The sequence below is a fragment of the Apiospora aurea genome, assembly GCF_038362705.1.
Source record: "Apiospora aurea strain CBS 24483 chromosome Unknown utg000001l_segment0_segment0, whole genome shotgun sequence".
Taxonomy (NCBI): Eukaryota; Fungi; Ascomycota; class Sordariomycetes; order Amphisphaeriales; family Apiosporaceae; genus Apiospora; species Apiospora aurea.
Genome location: NW_027117388.1, coordinates 1,583,437 through 1,597,202, shown reverse-complemented (window position 1 = coordinate 1,597,202; position 13,766 = coordinate 1,583,437). Strand labels below are relative to the sequence as shown.

General features: G+C 54.6%; 5 protein-coding genes across 5 annotated transcripts; 2 read left to right on the top strand and 3 right to left on the bottom strand.

Annotated features, from left to right (window-relative positions):
* Nucleotides 1–174: 174 nt before the first annotated feature.
* Nucleotides 175–858, bottom strand: PG986_000505 (uncharacterized protein; the record flags this gene model as incomplete). The annotated part of the gene is made up of 2 exons (XM_066836727.1): nt 175–690; nt 736–858. The coding sequence occupies 2 exons, from the start codon at nt 856–858 to the stop codon at nt 175–177; spliced, it is 639 nt and encodes a 212-aa protein (XP_066705620.1).
* Nucleotides 859–1,413: 555 nt separating this feature from the next.
* On the top strand, nt 1,414–4,520 carry PG986_000504 (uncharacterized protein; the record flags this gene model as incomplete). Its single annotated transcript, XM_066836726.1, has 3 exons — nt 1,414–1,460; nt 1,513–2,101; nt 2,709–4,520. The coding sequence occupies 3 exons, from the start codon at nt 1,414–1,416 to the stop codon at nt 4,518–4,520; spliced, it is 2,448 nt and encodes an 815-aa protein (XP_066705619.1).
* Nucleotides 4,521–4,813: 293 nt separating this feature from the next.
* On the bottom strand, nt 4,814–5,883 carry PG986_000503 (uncharacterized protein; the record flags this gene model as incomplete). The annotated part of the gene is made up of 3 exons (XM_066836725.1): nt 4,814–4,959; nt 5,033–5,822; nt 5,872–5,883. The coding sequence occupies 3 exons, from the start codon at nt 5,881–5,883 to the stop codon at nt 4,814–4,816; spliced, it is 948 nt and encodes a 315-aa protein (XP_066705618.1).
* Nucleotides 5,884–10,142: 4,259 nt separating this feature from the next.
* PG986_000502 (uncharacterized protein) lies at nt 10,143–11,111 on the top strand (the record flags this gene model as incomplete). Its single annotated transcript, XM_066836724.1, has 1 exon — nt 10,143–11,111. The coding sequence occupies one exon, from the start codon at nt 10,143–10,145 to the stop codon at nt 11,109–11,111; it is 969 nt and encodes a 322-aa protein (XP_066705617.1).
* Nucleotides 11,112–11,843: 732 nt separating this feature from the next.
* PG986_000501 (uncharacterized protein) lies at nt 11,844–12,422 on the bottom strand (the record flags this gene model as incomplete). The annotated part of the gene is made up of 1 exon (XM_066836723.1): nt 11,844–12,422. One exon carries the CDS (start codon nt 12,420–12,422, stop codon nt 11,844–11,846), a length of 579 nt encoding a protein of 192 aa, XP_066705616.1.
* Between the last annotated feature and the right edge of the window lie 1,344 nt (nt 12,423–13,766).

Here is a 13,766-nt window from a genome sequence, read left to right as displayed (position 1 = left end):
GTTGTTTTATCTTTTCTTCTATCCCTCTTGATTGCAGCAAACCGAAATTGATAGTAGACGGATTGTCAAAGATCAACTATAGTGTACTTGTGTACCCATTGAAACTTATCTAAGCCCTGCCGGAGATGACGCTAGCGAACCTCTCCTGCGCTGAACATGTAACTAGGTGATAGGTCACTCCTTAGGGCTAGTATCCTGCCCAGCCTTGATCATGGCCTCATACTCGGCGAACGATGTGATACCCTTGGGTATGCCGTTCCACTGCAGTCCCTGCTCGTCCATGAGCCGGGCGCGGAGCTCCATGCTGCGCTTCCACGAGGCGCACGCCGTCATACGGTCGTGCCAGGCCTTGATGTCGGGGAATCCGTCGAACTTGTGCGGCTCCGGCACCCCGAGAGCTGTGTCGACCCGGTCGTTCCAGGACGCCCAGGCCATGTCGGCGAACGTCATCTTGTCGCCCACCAGCCACTTCCTTCCATCTAGCCAGCCCTCGAGCACTCCGAGGACGCGGGTGACTTGCTTTGTGTAGCGATCGATGGCGGTGGGGACCCTTTCGGGGTGCAGGTTCACGAACCAGGCGGCGGTGCCGTAGTAAGGGCCCTGTCCGCTCATCTGAAAGTGCAGCCACTGATTGAGGTGGTGCTTGTCACCAAGGGCCGTATAGGTCAAGGACTGTTTGGTGTCATACTGCTAGATCAGGTACGTGAGAATAGCACCCGACTCCCAGAGGGTGACATCAGTATTGGGGTCCTCGATGGCTGGCACGCGACCGTTGGGGTTGATGTCAATCAAAGGCTTCTTCTTGACGTCGTCGAACTTAATGGACGTGACTTCATATGTAATCCCAAGCTCTTCCATCACGAAGATGACCTATCAGTAGAGAAGAATGTCAAAATATCCAGGCCACTTGTGGCACTTGTGGGAATTTCTCAAGGCCTGGGACATCTGGCCTGTCTTGATCAAACTTGCCTTCCATAGGTTCGGACCCGGGGCTAGCATTCACCGAGTAAGTCAGTAAGTGCCAGGTCTATTATGTCTTCCGCGATGATTTACTTGCGGGTGATCCATACGCGAAGAGGCAGCATCTTAGTTGTGGTTGATACACAGGTGACTGACGATGGTAAAGAGTAATGTTGTTGGATTGTGGAGGACGACTTGAGTTGGCTGCGTCGGCTTTTCAACTGTCACTGATGCGTAAAGAAAGCTCTTGATGCTGGGAGAAAAGGACCCTGCACCCGGAGGTTACACAGGCTTAGGTTTACATTGCATCAAACAAAGGAGTCGCAATTCCCTACCCCCGCCCCTTGATTGCGCATTTAGTTGGTAAGCAGTGATCTGCGGGTCCGGACACATCCAACAGCCCGACAGGCATGGGCTTACACCGCCCCCACCGGCGTGGTTCCATTGAGGGTCATGCAGTTCATGTTGCATCAATATACAAAGTATTTCGTACACATATGGTACATTATCGGTACTTGCAGTCATCAAGAATGTCAGACACAACGGTTGAAGGGCCTCGCCTCGGGCCATTCCGCGCTCTCCGCTTGCTTCCCCGGCCGACGGCATCCTGAATACGGCCGCTGGGCTGTTGGCCCTCCGAAGGCACTTGGAAGTTGGCCCTACGCAGGATGACTGGGAGATTCGAAGTCGCAAAGCTGCGCTTGCCCTCCAGCAGATGCTGGAGCAGTGGGACGTCCTCGGTAGTGACCAGGTTGGGTTCGAGATGCTCATGGTGCAACACCTCTCTCTGCTACAGCTGGCTGGCGTCGAGTTGGTTTTTCGCCAACAAAAGGAATTACAAGCGATCTACGATGCTAAACGCAAAGTGCTCTCAATGTCCTCTCTGTACGAAGCACCCTCCACCATGCTGCATTCTCTCGAGGCTTTCATCGGGCACGCTGAGTTCGATCGACTTCGCGGCTTCCAGGATGAGAACGGGTCGATGATGGGATCGCCTTCGTCCACAGCAGCTTACTTGATGCATGTTTCCAGCTGGGACGACGACTCCGAGCTTTATCTGCGCAATGTTGTATATCGTGGGGTTCCACACGACGGGGGTGTTCCCAGCGCTTGGCCCACGACTGTATTTGAAGCATCCTGGGTAAGCTCAATGGCCATACAGTACTTCTGTGTGGCAAATATCCGAGTTAACGTACTGACAGCTGAATGGACACGGGCTCTTACGACTTTGTTGGGTGCAGGCTACCCTGTAACCGAGACGGAAGCACGTTCTATCACACGCTTTCTAGAAGATACACTCAATTCACAGTTAGGTACTGCCGGATTCGGTAAGTGAACATTCCTTGCAACAAACGATCTTTCGGGGGGAGAACCCAAGCTTACCAAGAGCCTTTACACAGCACCCTCAACGCTTGCGGACTCGGACGACACTGCCAGAGCGCTAATTGCATTACGCTACGCTGGGAAGCATGCCTCTGTTCAACCTATGATTGACACATACGAGAGCAAAATACACTTCAAGACATATAATGGAGAGCGAAACTCCAGTTTCAGCGCCAATTGCAACATTCATACATGCTCGCTCGGCCTGGAAGATGAGCGGAAAATGACTTACGTGCCGCAAATCACCAAAGCAATGAGCTTCCTTTGCCATGAGGCCTTTAGGGGCAGTGTCAAAGATAAATGGGATAGTTACCACTTGATCTATTGAGCCCCTCATCATCGAGCTGTTCTGACCCAAACCGTAGCACAGGAACGAAATGTATTGGAAAATACTTCTTGTCCAAGCATTTGCGTTGTTGTGCAATGCTGAAGGCGAAGACGTAGCTGGGAATGCTGTTCATGAGGCCAATCCACTCTTGAAAGAACAGATTCCTATGATCTCATGCCAGATCCTTGCAGAGACTCTGGCCCACCAGCATTCTGATAGATCGTGGGACAGTATGAATGAAGTCACAGCATATGCTCTACTGGCTCTATCATCTATTGCAGGTTTGCCTTGGGTCCAAAGTCTTGATGACAACTCACTACAAAACGCCATCAACAATGGCAAGGAATATCTCCGGCAGCACAGAGATGAATGGAAACGGGGCAGTCACCTATGGATTGAGAAAGTCACCTTTGCTTCGGATGCCCTTTCCGAGGCATATTGCATCGCAGCGATGGCTGCAATTATTCCAACTACTAGACCTGACAGCCTCCATACCGGTCTTGGGAGATTTGCTTTGCCCAAGCCGGTGTCTTGCGGAATGAGGGCAGCCACTGCCATGATTCAACGCACCAGCACGCAGTTTTACCGCTGGAGTTTGAAGCTCGCAGACGTGCAAGCCTGCTATGCCCTCTTAGGCCTCCAGCGCCACTGTCGTGATTTTTTTTTCCCCGCCATGGAAGAAGGGAAATACAAATACTTGCCCATGACTGCCTTGATCTGGATGGCATGCCACTCACGCCACAGGAGCTCTCTTAGCCTCTTGGATCTGCACGAGATGATGGTGCTGTCCATGGTGGTCTACCAAGTCGACCAGTACGTGGAGTCCATCATAGAGAGGAAGGACGACGCGTGGGACTTTTCGTTCATCGAGGCATGTATTATGCAGGTTTGCCACGACCATAGCCCCAACCAGACGCTTGGATCTCCCTCTCCTCGTATACAATTGGCAAAACTCACCGAGACACTTGCCAACGGGTCCAAGCAGGCGTTCGAGGATATCAGTTCGATTCTGGGCCGCGTCGCGGTACACATCTTCTGTCAGAGGGGGGTTGTCGACGAGTTCCGAACCTTTCTCCTGGCGCACATAGCTCAGGCACGAGCCAACCGCCAGTTTCGCGATCAGAAATGCACAATGAACGTTTCCCGACCTGCTCCAAACGGAGAGCCCTCACCGTATTCTCCGCCGTCGGAGTACCAATGTCCCTCGCGAACATTTTACCGCTGGGTCCGCACCACGTCGGCCGACCACACCTCATGCCCGCTGGCATGGACCTTCTTCAACTGTCTCCTTGCTGCGAAACCGTCATCGTTGTATTCTTCACCCTCGCAACACCCCCGAAACGTATTCGCCACCGCCAGGATGGCCTACGTTGCCGAAGACCTGTGCCGCCACTTGGCCAGTATGTGCCGCATGTACAACGACTTCGCCTCGCTAAAGAGGGACACGGAAGAGGCAAATCTGAACTCGCTGAACTTCCCCGAGTTCCATCACTCCCTCCGTAGCAGCCATGGTGGTCAGCAAGGAGATGGTGGCAACGTCGGCATCAGCAATGGCATCGTCACCCAGGAGAATGATTCCCCCACCACCACCACTACCAACTCGGCGACCCATCACGGTGTAATACCGGGCGACGTCCCTGTACTAGTGCAGAAGATGAAGGACGACCTCATGTGGGTGGCGGAATACGAACGGCGCAGCCTAGACATGGCAGTACGCCAAATGGACGAGGAACTAAGCCAGAAAGCCCCGCTGTCGGTAGAGGCATTGAAAGTCTTTATTGATGTGACGGATCTGTACGGACTCGTATACCTTGTCAAGGATCTAACCAACCGGGTGAAGGGAGGCTGAAAACGGAGAGGGAACGTTGAATATGGCACTGCCACAATGATGATAATGGCTCGGAATGGCGCACGACCCAGTACCTCTCGCAAGAAGTTTCGTTTTTGGTAACAATGAATTAAGTCGAAATGCAATAAAAAAATATAATATTCGTAGCTCATGAACCAGTTGACCTATTTTTTCGGCAACCTCAACGGGGACAGAAGTCATCCGGAAATCAATCACCCCTTATCAAATAACATGACTTTATTAAGCCCAAAACAGCAACCACAGGATCTGATAGCCCCATTCAACCACAAGTTTCATAACTCTTTCACAGCAATGCCAAACCACTCCAAGTTCTCAATCTCATGCCAGTTGCTTCCCGTCAGCATCTTTCCGTTGTCGTCAGGCTTCTCAAGGGCGATCTCCACCACAACGCCACGCGGCTCGTCGGTGTCGTACGTCCCTGAACGAAGTTGAGATAGAGTCCAAAGATGAACGTACCTCTAGAATGTTTCGTTTGTAGGTAATATACTTACAGCCAGTGGGGTTTCTTCTCCCAGTCCACCTATTCCTATCCCACCTCGCCTCGATGAAAGGTCTGTCGCATTGGCCCCGGGGCTGCGTCAGCGCCATGAACGCTATGAGTAGACAGAACTCGCCGCCCAGGCCCGTGGACGTCTGTCCGGTCTTCCTGTCGTTGTAGGTTTCGGGGACCAGGGACCCGACCCAGGTGGGATTGTTGCCGGCAACCTTGCGGATGCCCCCATTGGTGCTCACCCTACTGACGCCGCCTTCGTTGGTGAAATGCATCATGCGGAAAGCGTATTCGCGAGCCATGGGATCGCCCTGATCACTCGCATCCCCGGGCTTGAAGAGGCATGGGGCAAAGGGGCCGCAGTTGAACATGGTGGCCGTAGAGTAGGACTGCAGCGGCAACCAGGTCCGCTCGGTCAGCCTCACGACCTCGCCATCGTCGTTCAGCATCCGGTCTGTGTAGTACCCTATCGTGCTGGGGCGACAAGGAGTCTCATCATCGGGGTTGTAGTACGGTCTCCCGGGGCTAACGGCGAATCCAGGGGCGACGTTGATGTCACCGTTGTTGTAGCGGAATACCTTGCCAGGTATTCTTTGTCCGAACTCTTGATAGTACTGGGGCGGCAGCTGATTATTCAAGGTGTCGTAGCAAGGTACGGCGTTGGCGGCGTACCCAACCTCAGTTACGGTAAATAAAAATCGACAGGGGAGGGCCCCGGAAGATTTGGAGCTGCCTGAGTTCTTTGACGCATGGCCCCGGTGGGAATGCCTGTCACTCTTTGGGGATCGATGCTGTCGGCAAGGTTAGAGCTGGAGGTCGGGTGAGGATGGTGTTGCATACGTGATGAGACATGGCTTAGCTAATGCGTTATTCTCGACATATATACGAGAATGCCCAAGAGTCAGTAGTCGGGTGCGTTTGCAGCTCATCTAGTATCCAAAGCATCTTTGGGGGAAGTATCCAGCATGTCGGCTAGCTCCCAGCTTCATAAATGTTGCTGGTGGCTTGCTATCAATGCATATCGATATTGTCCAAATCATATATTTCCCTATCTTCTCGATCCAGCCTTGATGGTTTCCTTTAGCCCGAAAACTCTATACCTCGAGGATTTGGGCTGCTGAAGATTGGGCACTCAAAACGAAAAGGCGGTCACAGTAGTTGGCAGCTCCCGAGATCGAGTCCATTATTGTGGTCCCACGGCTATGGCGCCAAGATCTCTAGATTGTTCGGCCGGGCCAGGCTGGTGGCGCTTCAGTATGTACGCAGTTGAAAGCCACAAAAGGGTAGAATAGCTGCTGTCCCTGCATGACATCTGCCGAGTTTGAACTGACCACGAGGACACCAGTTCGATCCATGATATTTGTTGACCATGACATCACTGTAGCCATTTTCGAGGCATGGTTTCCAGATCTTCACCGCTCAAGGCATTAGCTCAGACACATCAGGCATTGGTGACATATCTTCGCTCAACCGTGCGTCTGGTTCGAATCTTGTATAGATGACCGGTCTGCATCAAAGACCAAGGGGCTCCGGAGACGTCGTTACATTGAATGCGGTAGAGGCCAATGAGAGCCCACCAAGGGGATCCCCCGCGCGGACAATGGCTGCAGATATGCCGGACATCGCGCTCTCTGCATCGGCTACATCTCTCGAATTAGCCTGAGAGGCGCCGGTGAAGCCCAGCAGATGTAACAGTGGGGGGGACAGCCTGCTTCGGCTAGGGGAGGTCCTATCGACCAGGGCTCATGTTGAAAGCCATCTGTGTGGACTCCGATGCACGACGGATCGCGGGCACAAATCACCATGGCGTCCGCAGTCTGCCGGTGTGACGCTACCTCTGTCCAGATTAGCAGACTAAAGCTGCTGGGAGAAGTTGGCTGAGACCTGCGGTGCGATAAATGAGCAGTGTAGAGGAAAAAATGACGAAAGGTGCTTATCACGGAAACGTAAGTTGCAGCCAGTCAGCTCGCGCACTATTGACCCGGGTCGAGTCGGCATTGCTGATCCCGCAACGAATGGCAGGCACGGAGCGGCCAACAGAGGAACGGGATTTGTTGGAGGGAGTGGGATAATGTGTAGTACGAGTCATGGCCTTGCCACCTCGTTGGTCGTCTCATCCTGTTTACCACATGCCGTTGCCTAATTCAATGTGGGAAGGGTAAGAAGAGTCTCTAAAGGAACTTCAGAAGGGACTTCCGCTCGTGAAGCTGCGCCGAGGACGGTTATATAGGAAACCCAAGCGGAATCTCAGCAATTTGCAGGCGATAACGTTGCATTATGTAAGTCAGGACGCCGGCTGCAAGCGTCCGCTTAGGGGCGTCAGAGAATCTGTTGTGCTCGGGGTTATGTGCCCGGGGACAGCAAACGGGCGACTTTGGGGGCCAATCGGATCCAGTATCCCGGTGTACTGAGAGTTAGCATAGCCCATCATTTTTGCATCATTGCGCGTCTGGCTGAGCGTTGGCGGGCTCGATTGGCTGGAATACTGAGCAAGCGGGCTTGACGACGCTTGACTACGCTTGACGACGCTTGACGGTTCTTGGCCGAGGCGTGTGGGCGAAAGCGACGACAGAGGTCTGTTGCGGGACAGCCGCGGGTAAGCCGAGAGAGTGTTACAACTATCACCACTCGACGGACACGGGACACGATTGGCCGTAGATTGTGATGATGAAAGAATGACATCAAGCTTGATCGGGATGGTAGATATGATCTGATGACAGAGATAGTGTGCTGACCCGGCTTCCGATGAGATGTGCAGTTTGCCAGCGAATGCTGTCTGGTGCTCCTGCAAGATTGCATGCGTGATTGTGGGCGGTTGCCGCTGCTGCTGTGTCAGTGGTCAAAATTAGCATTGGCTCAAGCGGCACAGGCAAGGACTACCCAGAAGACTGCCGCTGGCAGCAAAACAGGCAAGAGCAACCACCCTAAGTGTTGCTTACAGTCCTTTACCAAGGCAAGCCCAACCCAACCCAATCCAACCCCCCTGCACCTGCACTTGTACGCCGACCGTTGCACAACCTAAGGTTGGAAAACAATATCGAAAGTCAAGCATTGAAAGATTTGCCGTCCATCTTGTCCTGTCTCCAGCCGGCTCCTAGGATGCAGGATTTCCATGGTCCCTGCAAAAAGCTTGACCATCAATCACCTCGACTGCGATTTCTATTGATAGGCGCATGGTTCGATGTCCTGACTCGACACGTCCTTGTCGGTCGGTCGGTCATAGTGCGGGAATGCAATTGCCCAATACCTGATGAAGATATTGCATGCAAAGGAGCAACGATGGCCTGCAACGGGAAACGAAGCATCAAATGCTCTACATACATATGGCGGGGTCGCAATCGGCAAACGCAGCAATGTCCATGCTATCACAACTCGCCTCCGTTTAAGAGCCGAAACCTGCAGCCCGACCACGAGTCCTGTTTCAGCAGCACAAGCGTTTCTGCCCAGCGCGTAAATGAAAGGGCCAGTATCCATCATGCCATCCCTAGCCAACCACACAGACCGACCCTACGGAAGCGAGCAGGCGCACGTGTGTGTTCCGCGGATTATTCTCGGCAAAAGCAGAGGCTTGTTCGCATCGTGGCATCCAACAGGACCAAGTCTTTCAAAGCCACAGTCCAGGCTGGCTTGGTGGTCATTGCCAGTCAGGATGCCGTTGAAAGTCAAACATGCTAAATACAGCGCCTCTTCTCTCTTGGCCAGTCAATCCCAAAAAGCTAGAGGACGGATCCACCGGCGACGGATCACCAGCGAGCTGATGCCGATCTTTGATGGAGCAACTATCACCAGCATCCAGGGTCAATGAGGGTCTGAATGCAAATCTTCCAAGCCTCACATCCAGTCTTTACGTCAAGCGTTGTTGGCGACGACGGATCTGGGGTCGTGTAGATTTCCCCTTGGTCGTGTAGATTTCTCCTTGGTCGATCCAGCCTGTGCAGGGTTGTGACGGGAGACTGGGGTGCAATGCCTCAAACGCGTGTAGTTTCACGATCCTAGCGTCTCTTATGCGCGGGCGCCTCCGCTTTCCCGCCCAGCTAATTTAGCCGAACGAATCACGTACCGCACAGCGCCTCCGACCCTCCAGAACCAGGCTTCGTTGCCAGGCACGCCAGGTACCCGCCCACCCAACGGCACGCTATGCTCGCAATGCTATGCCACTTGACGTGTGCGACTGGACGAAACCGGCCGGCTCTTGAGACGACCGTTGCTTTCTTGGTCTTGGTTCATCCAGTCCATCCCATGATATTCATTACCATCGCGCACCACGGAACGCTTCTTGGTCAGGTCATTGCCGAGCCGTCACCTCCGTGATGGAGAAAGCGCCTGACTGAGTCGATCCCAGTGCTTCTGCCAGGCCTCCCTAGAAATCGTCCCATCATGATGCCTGCCACGCATCCATTCTCTTCAAGCAGCCCCCCTTACCCCCTCTCTCACTGCCCCGTTCTCCCACCAATCTTCCAGGTCCGCGCTGCTCTGCACAAACCAAACATCCCACATCAGCCCCGATGACTGCTTGTTCTCTGAACTAACCTATCCACAGAGTTTCTGCCAAGATCATGCATTACTAGGACATCAGGGATCTGGAAACAATGTTTCCGTCCCTTAATCATGTTTGCCAAGTCCCTGGAAACGCAGCCCTGACCAAGGACTCACCACCTTCTGACCCTGAATGGGCGTCGACTGGTTGCTGGCCATCCTGCAATGACGACAGGGCGGTGGGGTTGACGTCAAGGGTGCAGTCACCCTTCATGCATTGCCCAGTCAGCTAAGATCGCGGTCGGCATATCATCGTGCAAGCCAAGATGGCATAGCATCGGAGGGCGTGTGGCTCGGCGCCCCTGCGCTGCCCCTCCCTCCCTCCCTCCTTCGGTCCTCGCCGAACGAGTCTATAAAGAAAGCAGAGCCGCTTCCGATAGCCAAAAGTTTATTCCCTCTCTCGCTACAGCATCTTGCCAGTCCAACCCAAGTATCTACTTGTACGTGTAAGTGCTATAAAGTCAAGTCACTCGTTCGACAACACCACCGTCCGGTTCATATCACCATCGATTTCACGTTCGCTATACCTACCTACCTACCTCCATATCTATCTCCCTAAGTCCTAAGTCATAATCATGAGGGCCTCTACTCTTTTCTCCGTTGTGGCCATGGCCACTGGCACCATCGCCACCTTTGGCGATGCTGCCCCTCCCACCAAGACACCCCAGGAGGACGCCTCTTCCGTTTCGGACCTCATCACCTCCGTCTCGGGCGCCATGTCGCAGCTCGACACGTCCATCAAGGCCTTCGACGGCGGCGATGCGTCCAAGGTCAAGACTGACACGGAACACCTCGTTTCCACCATCAAGGAGTGCGCCTCGTCGCTCAAGGAGTCCGGCAAGGAGATCACGCTGAAGGAGATCTCGGGCCTGCAGCCCCTCATGTCAGGCATTAACACCATCGGCCAGGGCCTGGCCAGCGACTTTGAGAAGAAGAAGACGCAGTTTGAGCAGTCGGAGCTCTGCAACGTCATCCAGGGCGGCCTCCAGAGCATCGGCAAGGAGACCAAGAAGCTGATGGATGGCGTCGTCGGCAACTGCCCCCAGGAGGCCAAGACGGCCGCCTCGAGCCTCGGCGAGGGCGTCGTCTCTACCCTCACCAAGGGCGGCGACCTCTTCAAGTCGTTCCACTGCATGCCCCCGCCCCCCAACGGCGGCTCCAAGCACAACACTCCCCCGGCCGCCAGCTCATCCGCCGCCGCCACTGCCTCTGCCTCTGTGCCCGCCGCCCCTGCTACTCCTCCTAAGCAGTCGGTCGTCGCACCCCCACCTGCCGCGGCGCCTGTGACTGTTACCGCCACCGTCACCCAGCCCTGCGCCTGCTCTTCCAGCGCGGCGGTCCCGCCCCCGCCTCCCGCAGTCCCCACGACCAAGTCGTCGGCCGCTCCTTTCCCCACTGGTCCTTCCAAGACCACCGTCGCCGGCAGCACGGGCGGCATCAAGCCCACTTCCACGGGCGGCGTCCCCGTCGTCACCGCCGCTGCCGTGCCCAACGCCATGGCACCCATTGGTGTCGTGGCTGGTCTCTTTGCTCTTATGCTGTAAGACCAATCTCGCCACACGTATGATAATGAAGAAAGAAATGAAACAACAACAACAACATGGAAACACCAACAGGGGTGCATGTGCAAAAAGAAGAAAAAAGCAACACATGCAAGGCATCTGGTCCTACCTATTTCTTAGAATTGTCTGGGCTCGAAGCGGCTGGGATACCCGCAGTGGTCTCTTTCATGAGGCCCATGGCGTTTTTTGTATATTTGGAGCGTTTCGCAAGATATCCTGGATCGCGTTATGAATGAACTAAATCACATTCCACTTTCATCTTTTTAAATAGTGCCGGTGGCTGGTTAAAAACTGCGACCACTCGTTTTTGTTTTTATTTCCTGATGCAATGTCGTCTTTCACATATTCTACGCCATAGGCTAGGGTTACTGCAACGAACGTGACCTTGAATATGGGGATGATATTATGGTTCAGCTAAAAAGGAGCGACTTTAGGTATTGGCTGTCAAGGGGCATTATGCTACGGCCAACAGCTATGTGGCTAACGACACGTAAAGACCCGGACGGAAATGTCCGGGGCTTGTAAAAGCCGCCATTAATTAGGCGTATCCTCTGCGCGAAGTACGGGCCGAGGTGGGGCAAGGCGGCGCTGAGAAGGTAGGCTTGGGCGAGCAAGCCGGCCAGCAGCTAATCATGGGGGTTAGCAAGACCGAACGTGTTTCACAATATGACGACAGCAGCAATTAATTAATCATATAAGATTAAAATCGAAAACTTACCCTCCGTAGGTCAGGACGGTCGAGGTCCCGCACGTCCGCAGCAGATCCTGGCACGCGGTGCTGCGGTTGCACGGCTTGCCCGCGGCGGGCGGGGGCGTGACGCCCGGGTCGGGCGCGCCGGTGGGACAGGGCGGGGCCGTGTAGAGGGGGCTCGGGGAGCAGGCGGGGTAGCAGCCGCCGAAGGTGAGGACGGCGGTGGTGCCGCAGGTGCGGACGTGGTCGGCGCAGAGGCGGCTGCCGGCGCAGGGGAGACCACCGGTGCTGGTGCTGGTGCTGGATGCTTTCACCGAGGGGGGTGAGGGCGCCGAGGTGATGGTGGTGGCGGGGGCGCCGGTGGTGCTCGTGCTGATGGTGTTGAGGGTGCAGGGCGGCGGCGTGAAGGTGGGCCAGGGCGTGCAGGCGGAGAAGCAGCCGCCGTACATCTGGCCGCAGGCGTTGACGTAGTCGGCGCAGACGGTCTGGGTGCTACAGGAGTCGGCGCTGCTGATGGTGCTGCGGCTGCGGCTGCTGCTGCTGCTCACCGCGGCGGCAGCGGCGGTGCCGGCGAAGAGGGCGAGGATGGTGTTTGGCAGCATCTTGGTGGTGATATATCTGGGTGGCGTGACCTCCTTTAGTATCGGCTCGAGCTGGGGGATATTGAGGTTGCTGATGTGTCCGTTGGCTGGCGGGCTTATGACGGGTGACGCAGAACGAACCGAAAGCACGACGGGCGGCTCGATCAATGTAAATATATATCGTACGGCACGTCCAATTGTTCAACGGCTACCGCTAGCGCGGCTGAGGAGATCTAGAAGTCTAAATACGAGGTGCGGTGCTTGGCGTGACGTTATGTGAACGCGTTATGTGAACGGCAGAAACCTCTAGTCTGGGGATCCATCCGCCGGCATGCGACCTGGCAAAATGGGGCTGTCGACCGTTCGAGTCGGACCATCCATCACCAGGAATGGAGTGATCCTTCGAGAGGGGGAGGGGAGAGGGAGACAGACGCCAAACACACATAACGAAAGATGGCTGGCGATGTCGCGGTCTGGAGACGTGTAGGAATGTTGAACAGCCAACGCCAACCGCCCAGGAACCGAACGAACCCTCTCGCCCCGCCGCTTAATTACCCAACGAGGCGGACGAGGGGTGCCGTTTACCAGTCTTGGCCATGGCTCCATGCAGCGACATGAACGAGAACATTCTTCTGCGGCGTAGAGGGCGGGAAAAGAAATCAAGAGCTGAGCGTTGGAGGTATGATTGACTAATTGAGCCACCCGCTGGACCGGACTTGCTTGTCAAGCTAGGGCGTAATGCTTGGGAAGCTTTCTTTGATGGGATGATCTGTAGGCACCCGCTGTCACCAATTGGCGGGGTTGTTCGGGGGGCTGTTCGGGGGCTGTTCGGGGTAGTTTACCGCCCCAAGGTTGACTTTCTGGGTGGGAATGAATGGGGTTTAGAAACAACGAACAAGAGCCGTTGAAATTTTTTTGCCGCATCAGTCATGGCGGTGAGTAGAATCCGAGAAAGTAAAAAGCAAGACCACACACACAGCGTTGTGCACGCCACTCCCAGCACGCAGATGGAATTGCAGACGACAGACAGTCGCTTCGAATCAGCCGTTCGCGGACCGAATGGAAAAAGAAGTAAAAAACAAAAAAAGACATAGTCACTCACTCCGATGCGGGGAATCGAACCCCGGGCTACACGGATCTTTTTGAGAGCGTGTAATGTTAGCCACTACACCACATCGGACTCATTGTCTGGGAGTATCTCCGATGGATTTTGGTCGCGCTGTCCAAGTCTATAACTTGTAAACAAGCCGAGCTGGCAACACGAACTGTATTCAGTTGATCACATAACCCGATTTTGAAGCAGCTGAGAGAAGTGCGACCGGTGACAGCATGAAGTAAGAGGCTGAATTGGAAAATTCCAGTATC